The 23,281-nt window shown below is 44.2% G+C and overlaps 1 protein-coding gene across 1 annotated transcript in view; it reads left to right on the forward strand.

The window, feature by feature from the left end:
* WDR70 (WD repeat domain 70) overlaps positions 1 to 23,281 on the forward strand; it is a 263,694-nt gene that overhangs the window by 152,155 nt on the left and 88,258 nt on the right. Inside the window, exon 10 of the mRNA XM_065406340.1 lies at positions 16,567 to 16,741. Within this exon, the coding sequence (XP_065262412.1) occupies positions 16,567 to 16,741 (175 nt within the window). The remainder of the gene's footprint in view (positions 1 to 16,566; positions 16,742 to 23,281) is intronic.

The raw sequence follows: 23,281 nt of genomic DNA on the forward strand, positions 1-23,281 counted from the left end.
TGCTCCAGTTTCCTCTTACCGCCACAAGGCCAGAGTTGAAATCTCTGTTCCTCAGTTCTCTTAGCTTTCTAGAACTCTTTGTCCGTTCTTAACTTCTGTACATAGTTTTCTAGTTTGTTCTAGTTGTATATAGTTAGGGTTTGTTCTGCTGTTGGACGACTTCTCCTTGTGGGGTGACCCCTTGTAGCGATGTGACGACTCACCGGTGCGGCGCCTCCTGCTGGTCGTCTGGGAATTAGCTCTTGTCCAGCTCAGAGCGCCCTCTGCAGGCCAGTGTCTCACCTGCCGTTGGCCCTGTGTCCCTCCTGGACCCTGGTGCCCCTTTTCCTGGGGGTTCTGCCCCAGCAGTACCCCCTTACTCTGGGTCTCCTCTCCCAGGGAACCCCCAACCCTCTAAACCCACCTTGCCTCAGTGGCTACTGCCAGTCATCATCTAGCCCCCACTCACTGAGGCAGACTGCAGTGTAATGGCCACTCATCGTTGGCAAGGGGTTAGGACCAGCTACCTCTGCCTATTCCCAGGCTGTACCTTTGTAGCCCCAGTACCTTTGTAGGCCTTCACCAAGGCCTGCAGCCTGGGGGTTTTCCAGGCTGGAGCTCCTCAGCTCCCTTTGCCCTTTCCCAGCACTGCTCCAGGTACCTAGCTCCCAGGCAGCTAGCCCTTCCCACTCCAGGGCTAGAGTAAGACTCCTCTAGCTTCTGGCCACAGCCCTCTTATAAGGGCCAGCTGGGCCCTGATTAAGCCAGCCACACCTGTGGTCAGCTACATAGTCAGCTTCCCCCAGCTGTTCTCACTCCCTTTCCCTGCTGCAGCCTTCTCCAGGGCTGCTTTTAACCCCTTCAGGGCTGGAGCGGGGCGACCAGCCCGCTACACCCCTCCAACCCTTCCAGAGACTATACCCCAGCAAACCGGCTTTAAGAACTGTGCTTCTTGCCCACACTCCTTCTCTGAGTGATGAGGACCAAGGTTGCCTCTTTTGCCTCGGCAAAGTCCACGTCATCGCTGCTGCTCCATCTGCCACTCGTTCCCGCCTCGCACTTGGGAAGCCAGAGAACTCCTCCTCCACAAGTATCTGGTGCAGAAGGCTATTCACCCACGTGTACAATCAGACCCAGAACCGGCGGAACTGCCGGAGCAGCCCCCGTCACCACCGGTGAGCGCCCCCCTCTCCCTCCCGTGCGCCAGTGCCATCGGCATAAGGGCAGATCCCCAATGGGAACCTCCACTAAGCTCAGTGTTGCTTCCCTGAGCCATGCCAGGTCGGGCGAGAAGTCACGTGCCAACTCAGCTGCTCCGCTTTCCAGGAAGCCCCACACGGAACATAAGTCGAGGCACCACCATAAGCACTCAGCACCACCTCCAGCCACAACTGCTGGTGCGCCGCCTTCGCTGCCGGCACTGTCAACGCCACCAGGCCCCTCCGGACTCTCCCGCCTGTTTCCCCAAACGCCGGGCGCCTGTCTCCGCTGCTGCCTATGGCAGAGCTGATGCTGGTGTACGTTGGCTCCCCTTGGCGCCACGGTTCCCTGGATGCCTTGAGGCTTTCCTCTCTGGCAGATGAACCTCTCCTGCTCCTTGAGCAGCTCCTTGCTCTGCCGTGTCTCACACCAACGGCACCACCTGTACCAATGGCCCTGCTTCTGCCGGACCCATCCTCTAAGTCTGAGGGGTTTTCTGAGCCAGATTCCTCCTCTCTGGCACTCTCATATAGCCCAGATCCTCGGCACCCGCTGCCCTTCCCACTCCCGTATGGATCTCCTGCTGATGCGTGGTTCTGCTACTCCCGGGGGCCACTGGTGCCCAGTGACCTGTCCTCCTGGCCCTATTGGCTGCCTTGGGACCCTTACCGGGACTGCGGGGCGCTGCTGCTGCCGCCCTGCTGGCCATCCGCCACCTGCATCGTAACTGCCTCAGTTTATGACAAACCACAGGATGCTTCCGTGCCACCAGCACCAACAGTACCCACTGTGGCCTCGTCGTCCCCGGACAATGCGCTCATTCCACTCGCCCTATCCCCTCCGGAGGATGATGGACAGTACTATGACTTGCTCCAACAAGTGCACCGGCTCTCAACCTCCCAGTGGAGGAAATCCAGGACGTGCAAAACCAGTTCCTTGACATTTTACAACCGCCTGGGGCCCTCCCAATCCACGAGGCCATCCTCCAACCAGCCCAGGTGGTCTGGCACACCCCGGCTTCCTGTGCCCCAACCCTGAAGCACGCTGAATGCCGATACTTTGTCCCTTCTAAAGATATGCACTTCATGTTCACCTATCCCCTTCCCAACTCACTCATGGTCTACGCAGCAACCAAGAGCACCCAACAGCAACATCTCAAGGCCACTTCTATGGATTGGGCAGCAAAGAAGTTGGATCTTTTGGGGTGCAAGATTTAGTTCTCCACGAGCTTCTAGTTTTGTATCACCAATTACCAGGTCATCTTGGCGAAAAAATAATTTTCTATCCTATTGTAGGTTAGTGGAGTTCCAGCCCTTCCTTCTGGTGGACAAACAGGACTTCCCGATGTTACCTGACAAGGGCGAGATCATCATAAAGGTGGCTCTTCGGGCTGCGGTTGCCACCGCCAACACTGCATCCCACGCACTGGCGACTACTGTCATGCTCCGCCGGGATTTCTGGCTCTGATCCTCCAGCTTTCTTAAGGAGGAGCCACTATAGCTATTAATTCAGAGATCAAAAGGGAATATTAACATTTAGATGAATCTTGGGTGAAATAATGTCATTGTCTATATGTCTCTTTGTAGTTTGTGATAGACTGCCTAATGGATAAATTGCCCGATGTTAATTTGTGTAATTAATTACCGGTGAGGTTTAGGAAACAGAAGATTACATCAAAAGCCTATTGTTTACCCAGGATTGTGTGGTCAAGTGAATGCTGGAAAACTGTATAAAAGACTCTTGGGTCCCCATCCTTTTTTATCTCAGATCTGCTTAAACTTCATCAGAAGAAGTTTGAGTCGCAAGATTGAGATCCCAGTCCTAAGCCGGAACACCCTGAGTACGATATTGGACTATAACCTGTGGACTAAATTCTAAAAGAACTCTTTGCAACTACAAAGCTCACCATATCTGCTATGAATCTGAATTTCAAGATTTTAGTCATGTCTGTATGTATACTGATCTTTTAACCAACACACTCTCTCTTTTCTTTTTTAATACATTTTAGTTTAGTTAATAAGAATTAGCTGTAAGCGTGTATTTGGGAAAGGTCTGGAATATTCATTAACCTGGGAGGTAATGTGTCCGATCCTTTGGGATTGGTAGAACCTTTTTTATATGATGAATAAGATTTTCATTAATCCTCATCATATTTGATTTAGGTGCCTAGGTGGAGGCCTGAGGCTGGGTTACTTTAAGGGAGCTGTGTTGTTGACTTTTGAGTAACCAGTGAGGTATAATAGAAGCTGTTTGGTAAATCTAAGAATTGGAATATCCACCAGCTTTGGGGATTGTCTGCAGTTCACCCTTATTGAGTGACCTTAGCTGGCTCCCCTGGGATTCCGGTCATAGTAAGTATTGGAATATCCACCACCAGGCTTAGCTTAATTGGTTGTACTGTCCAGAACAAATTCTAACAGGGTTCAAAGGCTATAGCCAGTTGCTGATTGGAGATCTCTGTTCTGTGACTTTAAAGTGTATTAAGGAAGAATTCGGTGGGACACTGTGCACTCCCTACGTTGCCAGCAGAACAAGACTGCAGTGTGAGTGGTGTGCTCTGTGTACTGTATGGTTCCACCCAGGACTTCCTTTACTTGACATGGATTTTGCACTTTTGTAAAGAGTCACGGAGCCCTGCTGTCCCATTGCATGTAATGCAGGGACCTCTCTATTTTAACATGTTTCTATTTTTTTTTATATGGATCCACCAGCTTTGGGGGTTGTCTACCCCATTCTTTGCAGTTCACCCTAACTGAGTAACCTCAGTGTGGCTCCCTGGGACCCCCGTCACAGGGCCTACAGAGAGCTTTTTGCTCTCTTCAGCTTTCCCAAGAGACTTTCTCCTGGCTCCGAGACAGATCTCACTGCCCTTTTCTCACTGACTCTCTCAGATTGCTCTTTCACTGGGTCTCCTCCCTCCCTGGGAGCACCTGTTCTGGCACAGGGAGCCTGGATCTGCTTCACTTGCAGGGGCTGGCTGCCTTGTGACAGTTCACTTCTTGGCTTTGTAGAAGAACATAGGCTTGGAAGGGGCGGTGGCTTAGTGAATCAGAATTGTCGGATTATGAACAGGAGGCTGCCAGGCAACTCTCCAAGACCATTCTACAGGCCACTATCCTCTGATCCCACTGAGGAATACCAAAAGAAACTACACCATCTGCTCAAGAAATTCCCAGCTACAATACGGGAACAAATCTACATGGACACACCCCCAGAACCCCGACCAGGGGTATTCTATCTGCTACCCAAGATCCATAAAACTGGAAACCCTGGACGCCCCATCATCTCAGGCATTGGCACTCTTACAGCAGGATTATCTGGCTATTTGGACTCTCTCCTCAGACCCTACGCTACCAGCACTCCCAGCTATCTTCGAGACACCACCAACTTCCTGAGGAAACTACAATGCATTGGTGTTCTTCCTGAAAACACCATCCTGGCCACCATGGATGTAGAAGCACTTTACACCAATATTCCACATAAGGATGGACTACAAGCTGTCAGGAACAGTATCCCTGATGAAGCCACAGCACGCCTGGTGGCTGAGCTTTGTGACTTTGTCCTCACCCACAACTACTTCAGATTTGGGGACAACTTATACCTTCAAGTCAGTGGCACTGCTATGGGTACCTGCATGGCCCCACAGTGTGCCAACATTTTTATGGCTGACTTAGAACAATGCTTCCTCAGCTCTCGTTCCCTAGTGCCCCTCCTCTACTTGCGCTACATTGATGACATCTTCATCATATGGACCCACGGAAAGGAGGCCCTTGAAGAATTTCAACAATTTCCACCCCACCATCAACCTCAGCCTGGACCAGTCCACACAAGAGATCCACTTCCTGGACACTACAGTACAAATAAGTGATGGTCACATAAACACCACCCTATACCGGAAACCTACTGACCGCTATACGTACCTACATGCCTCCAGCTTCCATCCAAGACACATCACACGATCCATTGTCTACAGCCAAGCCCTAAGATACAACCGAATTTGCTCCAACCCCTCAGACAGAGACAAACACCTGCAAGATCTTTAACAAGCATTCTTAAAACTACAATACCCACCTGGGGAAGTGAGGAAACAGATTGACAGAGCAAGAAGGGTACCCAGAAATCACCTACTACAGGACAGGCCCAACAAGGACAATAACAGAACACCACTGGCCATCACATACAGCCCCCAGCTAAAACCTCTCCAGCGCATTATCCACGATCTACAACCAATCCTGGAAAATGATCCCTCACTCTCACAGACCTTGGGAGGCAGGCCAGTCCTCGCTTACAGACAACCCCCCAACCTGAAGCAAATACTCACCAGCAACTACACACCACACCACAGGAACACCAACCCAGGAACCAATCCCTGTAGCAAACCTCGTTGCCTACTCTGTCCCCATATCTACTCTGGCAACACCATCAGAGGACCCAACCACATCAGCCACACCATCAAGGGCTCATTCACCTGCACATCTACTAATGTTATATATGCCATCATGTGCCAGCAATGCCCCTCTGCCATGTACATTGGCCAAACCGGACAGTCCCTCCGCAAAAGAATAAATGGACACAAATCGGACATCACTTACTGGCTTTTGTATGTTACCATTCCTGAACACTTCAATCTCCCTGGTCATTCTATTACAGATTTAAAAGTCACTATCATTGAACAAAAAAACTTCAGAAATAGACTTCAAAGAGAAACAGCAGAACTAAAATTCATTTGCAAATTTAACACCATTAATCTGGGCTTGAATAGGGACTGGGAGTGGCTGGCTCATTACAGAAGCAGCTTTTCCTCTCCTGGAATTGACACCTCCTCATCTATTATTGGGAGTGGACTACATCCACCCTGATTGAATTGGCCCTGTCAACACTGGTTCTCCACTTGCGAAGTAACTCCCTGCTCTCCATGTGTCAGTATATAATGCCTGCATCTGTAACTTTCACTCTAAGCATCTGAAGAAGTGAGGTTTTTACCCACGAAAGCTTATGCCCAAATAAATCTGTTAGTCTTTAAGGTGCCACCAGACTTCTTGTTGTTTTTGACAATATAGAGGGAGTATTAAAACACAAATGAAAGAGAAGGGAAAAAAACATTCAGGAAACTTAACATTGACCTTGATAATTAAATAAGCTGTTTAGTTCAACTTCTCAATCATGAAAATATCCTCATTACTTTTCCAAAAAACCATTCTTATCCTTCTCAAATTGCTTTGAATCACTCTTGGCAATTATAAAAACATAACAAATCTGTTTTGCAGATGTGGAATCTGCCATTTAAAAAAGTTAATTTTTAAAACTTGTATATATGATGTTTTTCACATACATTTTCTTTTAAAAGAAAGTTATTATTTAGCAGCTAAACATATTTATGTAGATTTTGATATCCTTCACTATAAAAAAATTAATTGTGATGGAAAGACAATATTGAACTTATAAGGTATAGTATTTAAAATACTATTATGTAGTTTTTACTGAAATCCAGTTAACTCAGGTTTGTTGCAAAGCAAGTGTGTGCTCAAAATAAGTGTTCTGTGTATGGACACATTTATCTAAAAAGACCCCTGCCATTTGACAGAACAATGAAAGGTGTCCAGCTGTTACTTTTTTCCCTTTATTTCTACAGGAGCTTGGAAAAGACTGTGCTATTACTTGTTTGTTAGGGTTACCATACGTCCTCTTTTTCCCGGACATGTCCGGCTTTTCGGCACTCAAACCCCCGTCCGGGGGGAATTGCCAAAAAGCCGAACATGTCCGGGAAAATGGCGGCTCTGCTCCTCCCTTGACTCTTCGGCTCTGTTTAAGAGCCGAGCTGCCCGAGTGCTATGGGCTTCAGGCAGCCCCCTTGCCTCCGGACCCCAGCCGCCGGCCGGGCACTTCCCCTCCCGGGCTCCGGCGGCGCAGGGTCCGGAGGCACGGGGGCTGCCCGAAGCCGGTAGCGCTGGGGCAGCTCGGCTCTTAAACAGAGCCGAAGAGTCAGGGGAGGAGCAGAGCCTCCAGCCGCGGCGGCTCTGCTCCTCCCCGACTCTTCGGCTCTGTTTAAGAGCCGAGCTGCCCGAGCGCTATGGGCTTCAGGCAGCCCCCTTGCCTCCGGACCCCAGCCGCTGGCTGGGCACTTCCCCGCCCGGGCTCCGGCGGCGCAGGGTCCGGAGGCACGGGGGCTGCCCGAAGCCGGTAGCGCTCGGGCAGCCCAGCTCTTAAACAGAGCCGAAGAGTCAGCGGAGGAGCAGAGCCTCCACGGCTCTGCTCCTCCCCTGACTCTTCGGCTCTGTTTAAGAGCCGGGCATGGGGGCTGCTCGAAGCCGGTAGCGCTCGGGCAGCCCGGCTCTTAAACAGAGCCGGGCTGCCCGAGCGCTACCGGCTTCGGGCAGCCCCCATGCCTCCGGACCCTGCGCCGCCGGAGCCTGGGAGGGGAAGTGCCCAGCTGGGGGCGCAGGGTCCGGAGGCAAGGGGGCTGCCCGAAGCCCAAGCGCTACCGGGTTCACGGTTTGCCGGGCAGCCCCCAGACCCTGCGCCCCCGGCTGGGCGCTTCCCCTCCCGGGCTCCAGCTGCGCTGGGCAAGCACCGGCCAGGGGCGCAGGGTCTGGGGGCTGCCCGGCAAACCATGAAGCCGGTAGCGCTCGGGCAGCCCTTTCCCTGTGGCTGGGAGTGGGAGGGAGGAGGGGGCAGAGTTAGGGCGGGGAAGGGGCGGAGTTGGGGCGGGGCTGGGGGTGGGGAAATGGGCGGGGCCAGGGCCCGTGGAGGGTCCTCTTTTTTTATTTAATAGATATGGTAACCCTATTGTTTGTGCATAGTCTTCACCTTAATAATGGTTAACGAGTTGAAGGAGGCCACTTCTGGAAACTTTGCAAGGGCTTAATATAGTTTAGTACAGTATTCCAGATAACTAGTGTGGCACAGCCAGTATTAAAATAGCACTACAGTAGTCTGTCATTTCAAATTTACAAAAAATACCTCCCCTGGTCTGAAACGAAGTGTGAGAATTTTCAGGCCAAAAGGAATCTCCCTGAACCTGATTTGTTTGAACTCCATGGCAAAAACTGTAACTGATTTTAATGCGAGTAAGATTAAATTGGACCCAGAGTGAGTTAGGGAATGACAATAGGGTTTTATTATGCAAGGCTACATGCAACCTCAGCTGCTGCTGCTGCCCTTTTTTAAAGTTCCCAAAAATGTGCAGGCATCTTGCAAAACAAAGACACAGTTGCTACCCAGAAGAGATTACAGTCTAAATGTAACATGATATGAAACAAGTATTGATCAATAGGAGAAAAGAGAGGATGTGGTGAAGAAAGACAAAAGTGAGAATAATACTTGGTGTATGATCAGAATAAGTAATATGGTTAGTCATTGAAGGCGTATGTATGAGAGAAATTCATTCTCTCTCTCTCTCTCTCTCTCTCTGAGAAATTTGAATTTGGTGAGGGAAGTGGGCTGTTATGAACAAGTTCAGGGAGGTCATTCCAAGTGTAAGCAGCAGCATGGGAGAAAGCATGAATGTGCTGTGAAGGGTGGAGACTGCGTATGGAGATGGTCATTGGCAGAGCAGGGGGGAGAGGAGCATGTCGAAGCATAGATAAACACTATGTGATGTGAAGGTCCTTGAAATGGGTCAGTGGGGATGTTTTTGCAGGGTCCTGCATGGAGCTCTTCCCAGCCCAGCTCTAGTCAATATTTTTATTGATGAGCTGGAAGAAAATATCAAATACCAAACATAGGTTGAATGGTAAATAAGCCAGTTCTACATAGTACCACTTGGTAATCTGTACCACTTGGTAAGATGGACTCTTTTAAACATGCATTTTAAGGAAAAGGGGGACTGTATTATGGAAAGCACTGATGCTGAAAAAGACTTGAGGGTCATTATGGCTATTAGCCAACTGTGTGGCAGACCAGTGGCCTGCTGGGAGAAAGTTATTTTGTTTTTCTTCCTCCTCTCTCTCTTTTCAGCTTCGAGGGCAAGGCGGTTCTCAAAGCGGGCCACTGCCTGATGGAGGATATGGCGCCAATGGGGTCGGTCGGTGGCTTGCTCTTCCCAGCTTGTGATGTCCATATCAGTTTTCTTAAGATACGCTTTCAGTGTGTCTTTGTAGCGTTTTCTCTGACCATCACGGGATCTCTGACCATGGGTGAGCTGAGAGTAGAGGACTTGTTTTGGGAGGCGAGAGTCTGACATCTGCACACAATGTCCAGCCCAGCAAAGTTGGTACATGAGGATCATTGCTTCAGTGCTGGTGACAATGGCTTCAGCGCGAATGCTGGCATTAGTGCAGCAATCTTGCCACCTGACGCAAAGGATCTTCCGGAGGCATCATTGGTGATACCTCTCCAAATTCTTGAGGTGCTGTCGATAGGTCACCCAGGTTTCACATTCATAGAGGAGTGTAGGAACAACAATTGTCTTATAGACCTGGATCTTGGGCCTGGTCTACACTAACCCCCAAATTCAAACTAAGGTACGCAACTTCAGCTACGTGAATAACGTAGCTGAAGTCGACATACCTTAGTTCGAACTTACCGCGGTTCAGACGCGGTCCACACGCGGCAGGCAGGCTCCCCGTCGACTCCGCGGTACTCCTCTCGCCGAGCTGGAGTACCGCAGTCGACGGCGAGCGCTTCCGGGATCGATTTATCGCGTCCAGACCAGACGCGATAAATCGAACCCGGAAGTTCGATTGCCAGCTGTCGAACTACCGCGGTAGTGTAGACCTGGCCTTGGTGTCCTCCCATAGGTCCTGCCATAGGTCACGGTCCGTGAGCAATTTCCCAAAGGAAGCACTTGTGCACTGGATCCTGGGCTGGATCTCACTGTTGATTTTTGCATTTTGAGAAAGTTGGCTATCGAGGGAGCAAAAGTGCTCAGCTGTCTCCAAAGTCTGACCCTTGATGATGATTTGTGGTGGGTCATGTGCAAGGCCTGAAGCAGGCTGATGCAGCAATTTAGTCTTCTGAATATTGAGTGAGAGTCCTAGGCTTCGGTAAGCTTGTGCAAGAAAATCCAGTATGGTCTGAAGGTCATTCTCAGTGTGTGCGAGGATGACACAATCATCAGCATACTGAAGATCAGTAATGGATGCCCTGAAGACTTTAGACTTCAAACGGAGACGTCAAAGATTAAAGAGACGCCCATCCATTCTGTATTGAATGCCAACTCCATTGGGGCGGTGATCTTTAACAAGGACCAATGACTGCTAAATAGATGGAAAACAGGGTTGGGGCAATAATTCATCCTTGCTTAACCCCAGTTTTGATGATGAAAGGTTCCATCTCAAGGCCATTACAGAGAACTGTGGTAGTCATCTGATCATGGAGAAGTCTTAGGACCTTAATAAATTTTGGAGGGCAGCCAAATCTGGCCAGCACCTTCCACAGGGCTTCGTGACTGACAGTCAAAGGCCTTTGTCAAATCGATGAAAGCCATGTACAGGTCCTGATTTTGCTACCGAGACTTTTCCTGGATTTGGCAGACAACAAAGATCATGTTGGTTGTCCTGCGGGATGGTCTAAAACCGCACTGAGATTCTGGCAGTATTTCCTCAGCAAGGGGAAGTAATCAGTTTAAGAGAATACGGGCAAGAATTTTCCCTGTTGTAGATAGCAAGGCAATGCCTCGATAGTTTCATATAGATGCAAGTATCACATTTGAACAAGAGTAGGATGGTGACAGAGAGCTAATGTGATACTTGCATCTATAAGCAGAGGTGTATTGAGTAGGGATAAGGAGCTGATATTTCTTCTATATGTGGCATTAGTGAAACAGGAATATTGTGTTCATTTCTGGTGTTCACACTTCAAAAATGTGGTTGAAAAATTGGGAAAAGGGTTCCGAAAAGAGCTATAAGAATATCTTGGAGACCGTGCCTTAAAATGAGAGACTAAAGAAGCTCTTGCAAGGCAAAGTTAAGAAGTTTATAGGTCTCTTCAGGGGGAGATATTTTCTGATAGTGGAGTGTATTTAATCTAGCAGACAAAGGCATAACAAGATCCAGTGGCAGGAAGCTGAAGTTACACATTCAGACTAAAAATAAGGTGAACATTTTTGACAGTTTGAATAACTGGTTTGGGCGGCAGTGTGGCTTAGTGGGTATAGCACTAGACTGAGATACTGAAGATTTGGGTTCTATTCCTGGGTTTGCCACTCACCTGAAGTTAGAGGCTTGATTTAGGAATCACTGGGTGGAAATTCTATGACTTGTGTTATGCAAGAGGACAGACTAGGTAATCATAAATGTCCCTTCTGGACTCAAAAATATAAGCATCTGTGAAAGCAAAGACAAGGTTGTTTTATGTAAGTTATGTCAGTAGCAGGGCATAGGGCTTTTGTTAGAATGGATATTGTCAACAGTGAAGTGAGATATGACAAGATTCTGAAGCTATAATGATAGTTAAGTGAAAGTGTAGATTGAGATGGTGTTCTATGAATAAGTGTAAGGGAATTGTAAGAGGTTGTGAAGTGATTGTTAAATTGTACCCATGTTGAATTCTTTCTGGGGACTTGGCTAAGTATAAGTGTGCACCTTTTTCCCTTTAACAGTGTTAGATAGAATCCTGTGGATAAGAGTGAGTAGGTTGTAAAAAGGGGTGAACTCTAGGGTTGGCAAGTTAAAGGTATGTGTATTAATGGGGAATACTGAGGAGGGGAGAATTAAGGTTGCATAGGCAACCCTTAACTCTGCAGTCCCTGGTTTTCAGAAGTTTGAGTTTCAGAGTAGCAGCCATGTTAGTCTGTATCCGCAAAAAGAACAGGAGTACTTGTGGCACCTTAGAGACTAACAAATTTATTTGAGCATAAGCTTTCGTGGGCTACAGCCTACTTCATCGGATGCATGTAGTGGAAAATACAGTAGGAAGATATATATATATATATATATATATATATATATATACACACACACACACACACAGAGAACATGAAACAATGGGTGTTACTATACACACTATAAGGAGAGTGATCAGTTAAGGTGAGCTTTTATCAGCAGGAGAGAAAAAAAACTGTTTGTAGTGGTAATGAAAATGGCCCATTTCCAGCAATTGACAAGGAGAGATGAGGAACTGTAGGGGTGGGGTGGGGGGAAAGCATGGGGAAATAGTTTTATTTTGTGTAATGGCCCATCCACTCCCAGTCTTTGTTCAAGCCTAATTTAATGGTGTCCAATTTGCAAATTAATTCCAATTCAGCAGTCTCTCGTTGGAGTCTGTTTTTGAAGTTTTTGTTGTTGTAATATTGCGACTTTTAGGTCTGTAATCGAGTGGCCAGGGAGATTGAAGTGTTCTCCAACTGGTTTTTGAATGTTATAATTCTTGACGTCTGATTTGTGTCCATTTATTCTTTTACGTAGAGACTGTCCGGTTTGGCCAATGTACATGGCAGAGGGGCATTGCTGGCACATGATGGCATATATCACATTGGTAGATGTGCAGGTGAACAAGCTTCTGATAGTGTGGCTGACGTGAGTAGGTCCTATGATGGTATCCCTGAATAGATATGTGGACAGAGTTGGCATCGGGCTTAGTTGCAAGGATAGGTTCCTAGGTTAGTGTTTTTGTTGTGTGGTGTGTGGTTGCTGGTTAGTATTTGCTTCAGGTTTGGGGGCTGTCTGTAAGCAAGGCCTGGCCTGTCTCCCAAGATCTGTGAGAGTGATGGATCGTCCTTCAGGATAGGTTGTAGATCCTTGATGATGCGCTGGAGAGGTTTTAGTTGGGGGCTGAAGGTGATGGCTAGTGGCGTTGTGTTACTTTCTTTGTTGGGCCTGTCCTGTAGTAGGTGACTTCTGGGTACTCTTCTGGCTCTGTCAATCTGTTTTTACACTTCAGCAGGTGGGTATTGTAGTTGTAAGAACGCTTGATAGAGATCTTGTAGGTGTTTGTCTCTGTCTGAAGGGTTGGAGCAAATGTGATTGTATCATAGAGCTTGGCTGTAGACAATGGATCGAGTGGTGTGGTCTGGATGAAAACTGGAGGCATGTAGGTAAGTATAGCGGTCAGTAGGTTTCCGGTATACGGTGGTGTTTATGTGGCCATCGTTTACTAGTACTGTAGTATCCAGAAAGTGGATCTCTTGTGTGGACTGGTCCAGGCTGAGGTTGATGGTGGGGTGGAAATTGTTGAAATCATGATGGAATTCCTCAAGGGCTTCTTTTCCATGGGTCCAGATGATGAAGATGTCATCAATGTAGCACAAGTAGAGTAGGGGCGTTAGGGGACGAGAGCTGAAGAAGCATTGTTCTAAGTCAGCCATAAAAATGTTGGCATACTGTGGGGCCATGCGGGTACCCATAGCAGTGCCGCTGATTTGAAGGTACACATTGTCCCCAAATGTGAAATAGTTATGGGTGAGGACAAAGTTACAAAGTTCAGCCACCAGGTTTGCCGTGACATTATCGGGGATACTGTTCCTGACGGCTTGTAGTCCATCTTTGTATGGAATGTTGGTGTAGAGAAGTTTGAGTGTTGCTCAGCTCAATGATCTGCAAGGGGCTGACATACCACCAAGCAACCTTAACTCTGCATCATTGTTGTTTTTTGCCACTGAGTTACAAAACAATTTGCATTTCACTTTAGGAAGTGTATTGGGCCTCCTGACTCAACATTCCAAAACCCTGCTTCAGTTTATAAAGTGCCACTTTGCTATATAGCAGTTGACAGTAAAAAGTGAACATTTATCCTGTTGAAATAAGTTTCGAAATTTTACTATTTCTATAATCAAATATCCCTTTGAGGTTATTTTGGTGCTTTATGGTAAATGTTTACTTTTTAGTATAGCTGTTGTATGTGCAGCATAATCAGCTTTAAAAAAAATGAAAAAATCTGCATGAAACTTTAATGTCTGGAACTACTGACATTGCTTCTCAGGATACCATTTGCACTGAATAGAACAATAACTTTACACTATACAGGAATATGTTATTTGGAGTGTACTTAAAATTGAACTAGGCTGGCCTGCATTATGGGCAGTTGGAGATTGCGTCTATTTGATTTTACTAATTTCTCCCATGACACCCAGTTATAAATGTCTTCCAGGAGCCATTGTTGTTTGCAGTGCAGATATGGCATTGCAGGAGCCAAATCATTCATATAAGTTGCTAGATGGATCCAACCTAGATTTATGTATGTAATGTACCTATACATCCCAATTTGGTTCTACAACCCCTGCTTATATGCCTCAGTGTTGTGTCCTATTCTGGGGAAATGGCTACTTTGATTCAGTAGCATTTATGTTTCCCATGAAAACCAATACATTACGTGCTCTTGTATCATAGGCATTGTTTGCCCTGAGAACTTAGTGATTTCTATCTTTTTTTTAATTAATGATTTCCCCTCCCTTGCCAAATCCTGAAACACTTTTATGCATTAGATGCCAGAAGAGATTTGAATTTTTATCTGGAAAGAACTCAATGTTTTAAAAGGACAGAAAACATTTGTGTCTAAGAGAGTTTAAAGAATCCACCTGTATCCCAGAGTCCTCTGTCCTTTGGGTGTTTATATGTATCTAAGAAACATAGAAGAGCTAGGCCGATATTCTTCTTTCTTTTAAAAAATGCACATATTTATGAAACAGATTATGTGGGGGAAACTCAGCTCTGAAAAAGAATGGTCTTTCATAAATGCATCATTGTAAAACGATTGAGGAATTCCTTAACAGTGTAACTCAAAACTTCTGAATTTGGCTCCACAGAATTACAGTATCACAATTAATAGTTATGAAATTTCTTGGTAAATAAAAAAAAGCTTGAATTAATAAGCAGCCAGCCAGTCTCCCAGACTGCCATTTTAAATAAGTTTGCTGGTTGTTGTTGTATCAGAATAATTATGATAGAAAAATCTCATATCACTGAGACAGTTCTCGGAGTACTCAGGATTGTGCGTCACCTTGTTGCATGCTGCCTGCAGCGAGAAGGAGTCTTGCCGGTGGTACCTGGGTGTTAGCTCCCTAACACCACCAGCCTGCCAGTCACTCTAGCACTGTCCTGTGGGTTATGCCAGCCCTGTCTTCGCCTTGCAAGTTAACAAGAAGTGCACACCAGTGTCCAAGTGAAGTGTTCCCCTGTGATATCCAGCCCCTGACATGCGCTACTCAGAAATCCCAGGTGCTCTGCTCCCAAAGGAACAGTGTGCCCCAGTTTACTAGTTTTACCTTAAATCACTGCTCCTGTGTAATACACAGCACGTATGACCACTTACAATGAAACAAAAGGTTTATTTAAGAAGGAATAGAAGTTCCACTAGAAATGAATAATGATTGAAGCAAGAGGTTACAGTACAAAACAAAATCATAAAAATGCAAACTAGGGCCTACATTAATTATTAGATACGAAAGCTAGCTATTAAAGTAGGTTTTCCCCTCAAAGTTCAGTCTGTTACAGATCTGGCTAGTTTCACAGGAACCAGGATCCAATCTTTCATGAAACTCCCCCTCTCAACAAGATGTCTCCTCTGTGAGTGGATGCAGAGTGTCTTTTTCCCCCTGTGTTATACTGAATCAGTCTTTTGTCTTTATTCACAGACGGGACAATCCCTTGTTTGTTATCATGTTCCTTTTTACCTCCAAGTGGTTATTATTCTTTGCAGTTGTCCTTTGATAGTTTTCCATTGACTGTTTTGGGATAGGGCAAGACATTTGAACCTTGCATTACAATCTCCAGCTGACCAGGGATGGGTGAAAATTCCTGCCCAGTTGAATGGGTCATCACCAAGATATATGATTTCTTGGTGACTAACTTTTACTTCAAGACCATAAGACATAGTTTTCAATATAGTTACATTATTCCTTACATGCTACTTGTGCATCTCACAATGATTATAAGTTATAAGCTTTCAGTAGAAACCTCCTTTCTACTGCTACCTTTCATGGATAAATACCATGAAAATGGTGTATTAGGTGTAGTGAGTTTGTGAGGTGTGAGACAGGAGTAGCTATTACCAATGGGCCTCAGTGTCATGATCACCTATTAGTGCACAAGTTGTACAAGCATTTATGCTCTCAGGACTTTATCCTGGGAGAATCTTACTGGATTCTGTTGAGAGTGCTTAGCATCTTACAAGATCAGTCCCTTTATTTTGTGTCAGCCTCTGCTTATTTGGTGAATTTTTAATGAATGTATATGTTCATTAAGGAGGAATGGGAGTTTACACCTCTGAACAGTGAGGAAATGAAATATACGGCCCATTTTTGTAAAGTGGTTTTATACATTACTGACCTGACCAGCAGACCATAGTTTATGGATATTTTAGAGTTACTGTTATTAACTAAATAAAATTACATACCATGGTTTTTTTTAGTTCAGTTATACTGACTAAAGTGGTTGCCTCGTATCATTAGGGGAATTCTTTAATATGTGTTAACTGTTTATAAAGCAATTATTTCTTTAAATCTCTTGACAGGACTGTGAGGACATGGGATGTTAACAATGACAAAAAGCACAAAGGTGTGTTTAAACCACGGTCAGTTCAAGGTAAACGGGTGATTCCTACAACTTGCACGTATAGCAGAGATGGTAAACTTATTGCAGCTGGCTGTCAAGATGGCTCCATCCAGATCTGGGACAGGAATATGAATGTAAGTGAAGTATACTTTTTAACTTTAGCAAGACAACTGTTAATATACGAAATGCTAAATTTTGAAGTAGTTTTAGGATGTTTTATATTTTATACTTAAAATATTTTTTTTCTGAAAGACAAGCATTTGGTAAATGAGGTTTAATATTTCCCCTGCTACCACACCTCTGCCATATCAGTGCCTGCTGCTACCCCACCCAAACAAATAATGGCAGGAAATTGACTAGCTAGCAACCTGATTTTGTCTATTTTTATATATATAGTGACAGTTAGTACTTTATTTATTTATTTATATCTGTCTAAAGATAACAAGGTGACTATGAAGAAGCTGTCACTTCCTATAGGCTCTTATGACATTAAAAAATACATGTCGGTGTTCTACTCCTGATGTTGAATAAATAATTCATCCACTTTGGAATGGGTGATACAGGTAATATACAGAGAAGAGTAAGGTCAAAACACACAAAGATGGGAATGCACCTCAAGTAAAAATCTTTTCCTGTATTGTCCAAAATGTGAAATTTAACACGGAGGTGATATTACTCCAAAAGACCATTGACTGGAAATCCCAAAATTTCACGGCTATGCTACATCCTCAGACGGGTATGGCGGTGAGTTAGATCCTGAGCATGTGGGCAAGACCCACCAGTCAGACACCTGGGAAAGAATTCTCTATAGTCCGTCTCATCATACTATCCCCTACATAAAGTTAGCAAGCTCAGTCTTGAAACTGGTTAGATTTTTTGTCCCCACTGCTCCCATTGGAAGGCTGTTTCAGAATTTCACTCCTCTGATGGTTAGAAACCTTCATCTAATTTCAGGGCTAAACTTACTGATGGCCAGTTTATATACATTTGTTCTTGTGTCCACAGTGGCACTTAACTTAAATAACTCCTCTCCCTTCCTGGTATTTATCTCGCTGATGTATTTATAGGCACAGTGTCTCCCTCCAGCCTTCGTTTGGCTAGGCTAAACAAGCCAGTTTCTTTGAGTCTCCTCTCATAAGGTAGGTTTTCCATTCCTCGGATCATCCTAGTAGCCCTTCTCTGCACCTGTTCCAGTTTGGATTCATCTTTCTTAAACATGGAAAACCAGAACTGCACATAGTATTCCAGATGAGGTGTCACCAATGCCTCGTATAATGGTACTAACACTTCCCTGTCTGTACGGCACCACCTTGCGTGATGCATCCTAGGACTGCATTAGCCTTTTTCATGGCTGCATCACATTGGTGTCTCATAGTCACCCTGTGGTCAACCAATACACCCAGGTCTTTCTCCTCCACTGTCACTTCCAACTGATAAATCCCCATCTTAGCAAAAATTCTTGTTGTTAATCCCTAAATGCATGATCTTGCACTATTAAATATCATCCCATTTCTATTACTCCAGTTTACAAGGTCATCCAGATCTTGTATGATATTCTGCCCCTTGTCCATATTGGCAATATCTCCCAAGTTTGTGTCAGCCGCAAATTTTATTAGCACACTCCCACTTTTTGTGCCAACATCATTAATAAAAATGTTAAATAAGATTGGTCCCAAGACCGATCCCTGAGGAACTCCACTGTAACCTCCCTCCAGCCTGCCAGTTTAACTTTCAGTATGACATGTTGTATTCTCCCCTTTAACAAATTCCTTATTGACTTTCAGTTATCATATTAATCCTCATTTTCTCCAATATAACTAATAATTTCCCATGTGGAACTGTATCAAATGCCTTACTGAAATCTGTGTAGATGAGAGCTATTCATTTCCTTGTCTACAAAATCAGTTATTTGCTCGAAGAAGGAAATCAGGCATGATCTTCCTTTTGTAAAAACATGTTGTATTTTATCCCAATTACAATTTACCTCTATTTCCTTAACTACTTCCTCTTTCAAAATTTGTTTCAAGAATTTGCATACAATTGAAGTCAAACTAACAGGCCTGTAGTTTCCTGGATCATGTTTTTTCCCTTTTGTAAAAATAGGAGTTCTATTAGCAATTCTTCAGTCATAGTATACAACCCCCGAGTTTACAGATTGATTAACAATCCTTGCTATTGGACTTGTAATTTCATGTACCAGTTCCTTTAATATTGTTGGATGGAAATTATCCAGTCCCCCGATTTAGTCCTATTAAACAAGTTTGACTTCCACCTCAGATGTGGTAATTTCTACTTCCATATCCTGGTTCCCATTAGCCATCCTGCCACTACCCGTACCTGGCTGTTCGCAAAATATACAGAAAATTCAGCCATTTTGTCAGTTACCAATAACTTTTGTTATGTTCTTTTCTATTGCATTTATTCTCAGGTAAATTGTTAAAGCAAATTGAAGTCTCTTGCAAATTGAGTGACAATGCACTTGATACCTTTATTTAATAACCTCCTTCCTAGCTTCTTAAATACACTGGCCCAGATCATTCCCTCCTGTAGTGAAATCAGTGGAAAGGGATTGAATAGGCTTGGGCTCTATGACTATTCCCTTGGGTAGATCCTTCCACATTTTCCTCATAGCCATCCCCAGCACCCCACTGAAAAATGTTACAGGGCCTGACCCCAAACCTGACTACTTCTTGGGATTCGCAGGCAGCCAGGAGCATGTGTGCAGAGACATTGAACCTCCTACTCTGACTCTGCCTTCCTCAGCTCACTAGCTATTTGGCTCCAAAGGACTGTTTTCGCATTGTTGCTCTAGGGAAAGGCTACGTGGAAAAGATCACACAGATTGGGATTGTATTATCTTCTTGAGTAAACTGTGCAGAACCAGGCCCATCTACTCCTTTCTGACTTCCCCAGTCTCTGTATCTTCCCCTCTTCCCGCCCCCCCGCCCCCATAGATACTGGACATGCAGAGAAGCCCCTCTGGGGTTTGGAGATTCGACAGATGGTGCAGCAGAGATGGCAGTAAGGGGATAATCCACACGGGGAGGTACCTCTCACTGCCTGGATATTTGGGGCACACTGGCAATTCACAATGGTAAAAGAAAATATGCTAGAGACAAATTCATAATCCAGAGTGATCTCTTTGTACCCCAAAATGCTAATTATTAAGTAATTTAAAATATTATTTATCAATGTAAAATCTAATTATTCATTTGTTTAGTCAGCATTCCCTGTATGGATGCCCACTTTTGGGGTATGAGAGTCCTTGGCATATGGGCTCAGAACTTTATAGCTAGCAGGATCTGTTAGTACTTTGTGTGTACCCTCTCTGGGTAGGTTATTCCATAGATGCCAGTTACAATATTTCTTGCTTTTCTTCTGAAGCACCCAATACTGCTGTAGTCACGGATTGTTACTGCTTACTTAATTTCACAAGAATGAGCACCCACACAGGAAATACCCAAAGAAGAAAGGCAATTTGTCAGTAATTGGTTCCTGAATACTATTGTCTATATGGATCTATATTCCCTGCGTATTTCCCCCAGTTCTTCAAGACTATGGATTATTGATTCAGTGTCAGGAACTATGTCAATTAGAAACACTGTCCATTTTATACTCTTTGGGTCAAGCATACAACCCAACAAACACTAGAAAGCTTTGAGCTCATAAGTTATGGCCACATGCATCCTTAGAGTGTGGATCCTTACAGGTAGTCACCCCAGAGAACCAAAATTATTGGGATATAACTTTCTATACATCACATATGTTTTCATGGTTGTAAAAGTTTAATAAAGAATTAAATGGAATTACATTGGGAGTAGCTAATATATTCTTGTCTGAATTTGCTGAATAAAACAATAATATGTTCAATTTCCAATATTTGATATGGTGATGGTTAAGTATATGAAGTCATGGCCATTTAAACATTTGTGCAAATCCTGCAGTGTTGTTACATGACACAATATTTCTGAGGAATACCATCCAGAAAACACTGTCATAGAGCTGCATTAGCAAATAACTGTGTCATAATCAATAGTACAAATTATCCGAATAGGGCCCAATTATTTAGAAGCTGAAGTAATAATAAGCACTAGTAGGAAAAAAAATTTTAGAGCCAAGCTTATGTTGTAAATCATTGAAAACATGACAACTCTAATACAACTTGATGGCTTTATTGAACAAAAGGATATTGGTGAACAATTTTTAACTTAAATAAAGTATCATTGTAATAGTAACCAGTTCAGCTTCTCCTGTCAAAACTCTTAATTTGGAAAAGGGGAACAAGCAATTTCGGGACTTCACAAAGATTAAGCAAAGTTTGATTGCAGTGGGGAAAGGGAAAATATGCAGATATAAAGGGAGAAAAAGCCCACTCTGATCATATTTAAAGTACACTCTATTTTTCGTTTGTCATCTATTTTTATTTCTGTTTTTATTTCCACTGTAAACCTAGTAAAACTTCCTAATGGCATGGAGTTTCTAGAACTCACTCTAAGTGTAAACTTGTTCTAACAGAATAATAAATTTTTCAGAGACTGGCTTTCATCACCTATGTATGCTGTTGATTTAAACATATACAGTATTGAAATATTAAACTTTCTGGTGTAGCTTTAACAATAATGCTCTTGGTCATCTGCTTATTCATGTGCTTTTCTTTATGAACCTTTGTGTGTCTTTATAAAATGACATATTACAATGCTGATAGAGTGCACTTTAAGGTGATTATGAATAATTTAGAGATGTATTCCATGCATCTTTATCTCTTTTTCCAACCAGTGACCTCTAGGTAACTAAGGATACTAAACTGGTTGTCAGAGAGAAATTAATCTTATAATCCTTCTTTTGAATTTGGATTTTTTTAAAAAAAGACTAAGATGATTTCCCTCGTCAGTGTTGTTGAGAGTCATTTGAAAATACACACATCTCTTTATTAAAACAGTCATTACAATTTTGTTTCAATGGCATTTGTATTTGAAGGTGTCTGGGTGCCTAACAGAAAAAATACTTGTGTATCCCTAAAACTAGGCATTTTGAAAAAGACAACATGGCCAAATAAAATCAATATCTAAAGCAGCATAAATAACTCATCAATAAATTACCACATCAACAATAAATAAATACAAAATAAAGGAACTCCTTGGGAAAATAATGTTCTCAAATTTAAATTTGGAGATCTTTTCATTTGGCAAATAATCTCAATTTGTATTTTTTTCATTATAGCTATATATATGCTATATAAAGTGTCCTGAAGAGGAATTAGGAAGAGAGTGAGCCTGAATAGTGCACAGGATCTAGGAGGGCATTCCAAGCATGAGAAAAGGCACAGAGGTGTTTGTGGAAGAAGGAAAGCAGGGAAATGTCAAGACATGTCAAATTGACACAAAGCATTGGGTGTAAGCAGTAGGAGATGAGACAGAAGTAGGCAGGAGCAGAGCTATGAAGAACCAAGAGGTGGGGATAAGGAGTTTGAATTTGATGCAGAAATATATAGGAGCGATGCTTTTCTTTTGTTTTTAGAGAGATTTTTTTAGTATGTTCATCAAACCGTCATTTGACTTTGTTGGAGTGCATGCAGTGTTTCCTGTATGACTGAGACTATGCTGTATCACAGTAAAACCCTTTCGGAATGGAAATTAAGGTATACAGATGTATCCCGAAAAACACTTACTGCTCTGTAACGACACATCACTATTGTATGAAGGGACAAGCATTCTAAATAACTGTTTACGTTAGACCAGTTGGTACCCATTCCCATGCCATTGTTGGGGACTGTGATTTGGCCCTTACAGAGCAGGAAGAAAGACAAAAACATGGTAATATGGTTTAAATCAGCCGCCACATTATCAATTCCATTCTAATAGAACAATCAGGCAAAAAATGATCCAATGCGGGTCTTGGAGGAGGTGATGGAGGGAGAGGGGGCAGGTGTCCTGATTCACCCTCCGCCAAAGAATTAAGAGGAGTTTCAACACCATTGCTGAAAACTCCCACAACCCTGCCTGCATAGCAGGATTGCTACAAACCAAATTGGGGGGTGGGGAGAGAGTTTCTTGCTATACTGTACTAGACTTCAGGCCCACCCCTCTACTTTTAGGCAATATCATCCCATATACTTGGTCCCATGTTCCCAGGATCTGTGAACACCTTTAATCCCTCATACTGGACCCAAGCATAGTTTTAACAAACAAGATCATTAACCCAAATAACCCTACTTATTGGGCCTCCAGGGTGCCAAGAGGAAGACCCTCTCTCCCCCCCCCAACTCCCTCCCCAAACAGCAGCTAATCCACAATACTTCAGCAAATTTGATACAGAGAGAATACTACTTTCCCTGCCCCCATAAAAGCTTAATGCCCCCTGCATGCCTAGAAACTTGGTCTCAACCTGACACTAGGGGTGGGAGGAACACTAGCAGTCGTAGTATATGAAAGGGGGCTAATAAAGCTCTTCCCTGGGTCAGTAAGAGACAGTCAGCTCCCATGGCACCCTTTGAAGCAGCTAGTCAGCCGCAATGCTGGCAGAAAGCCATCCCTTATGTAAACCCACGCCCGGCAGCCCACTGGGGAAGGTAGCGGAATCCACCTGGTAGGGCTCCATGTCTTTTCCTTGCCATAACATCTAGAGCAGCTCCACTGGTGGCTGTGGGAGCATTACTCTTCTGCTCCAGATATGAC

This window comes from Emys orbicularis, chromosome 6, assembly GCF_028017835.1.
Source record: "Emys orbicularis isolate rEmyOrb1 chromosome 6, rEmyOrb1.hap1, whole genome shotgun sequence".
Classification (NCBI taxonomy): domain Eukaryota; kingdom Metazoa; phylum Chordata; order Testudines; family Emydidae; genus Emys; species Emys orbicularis.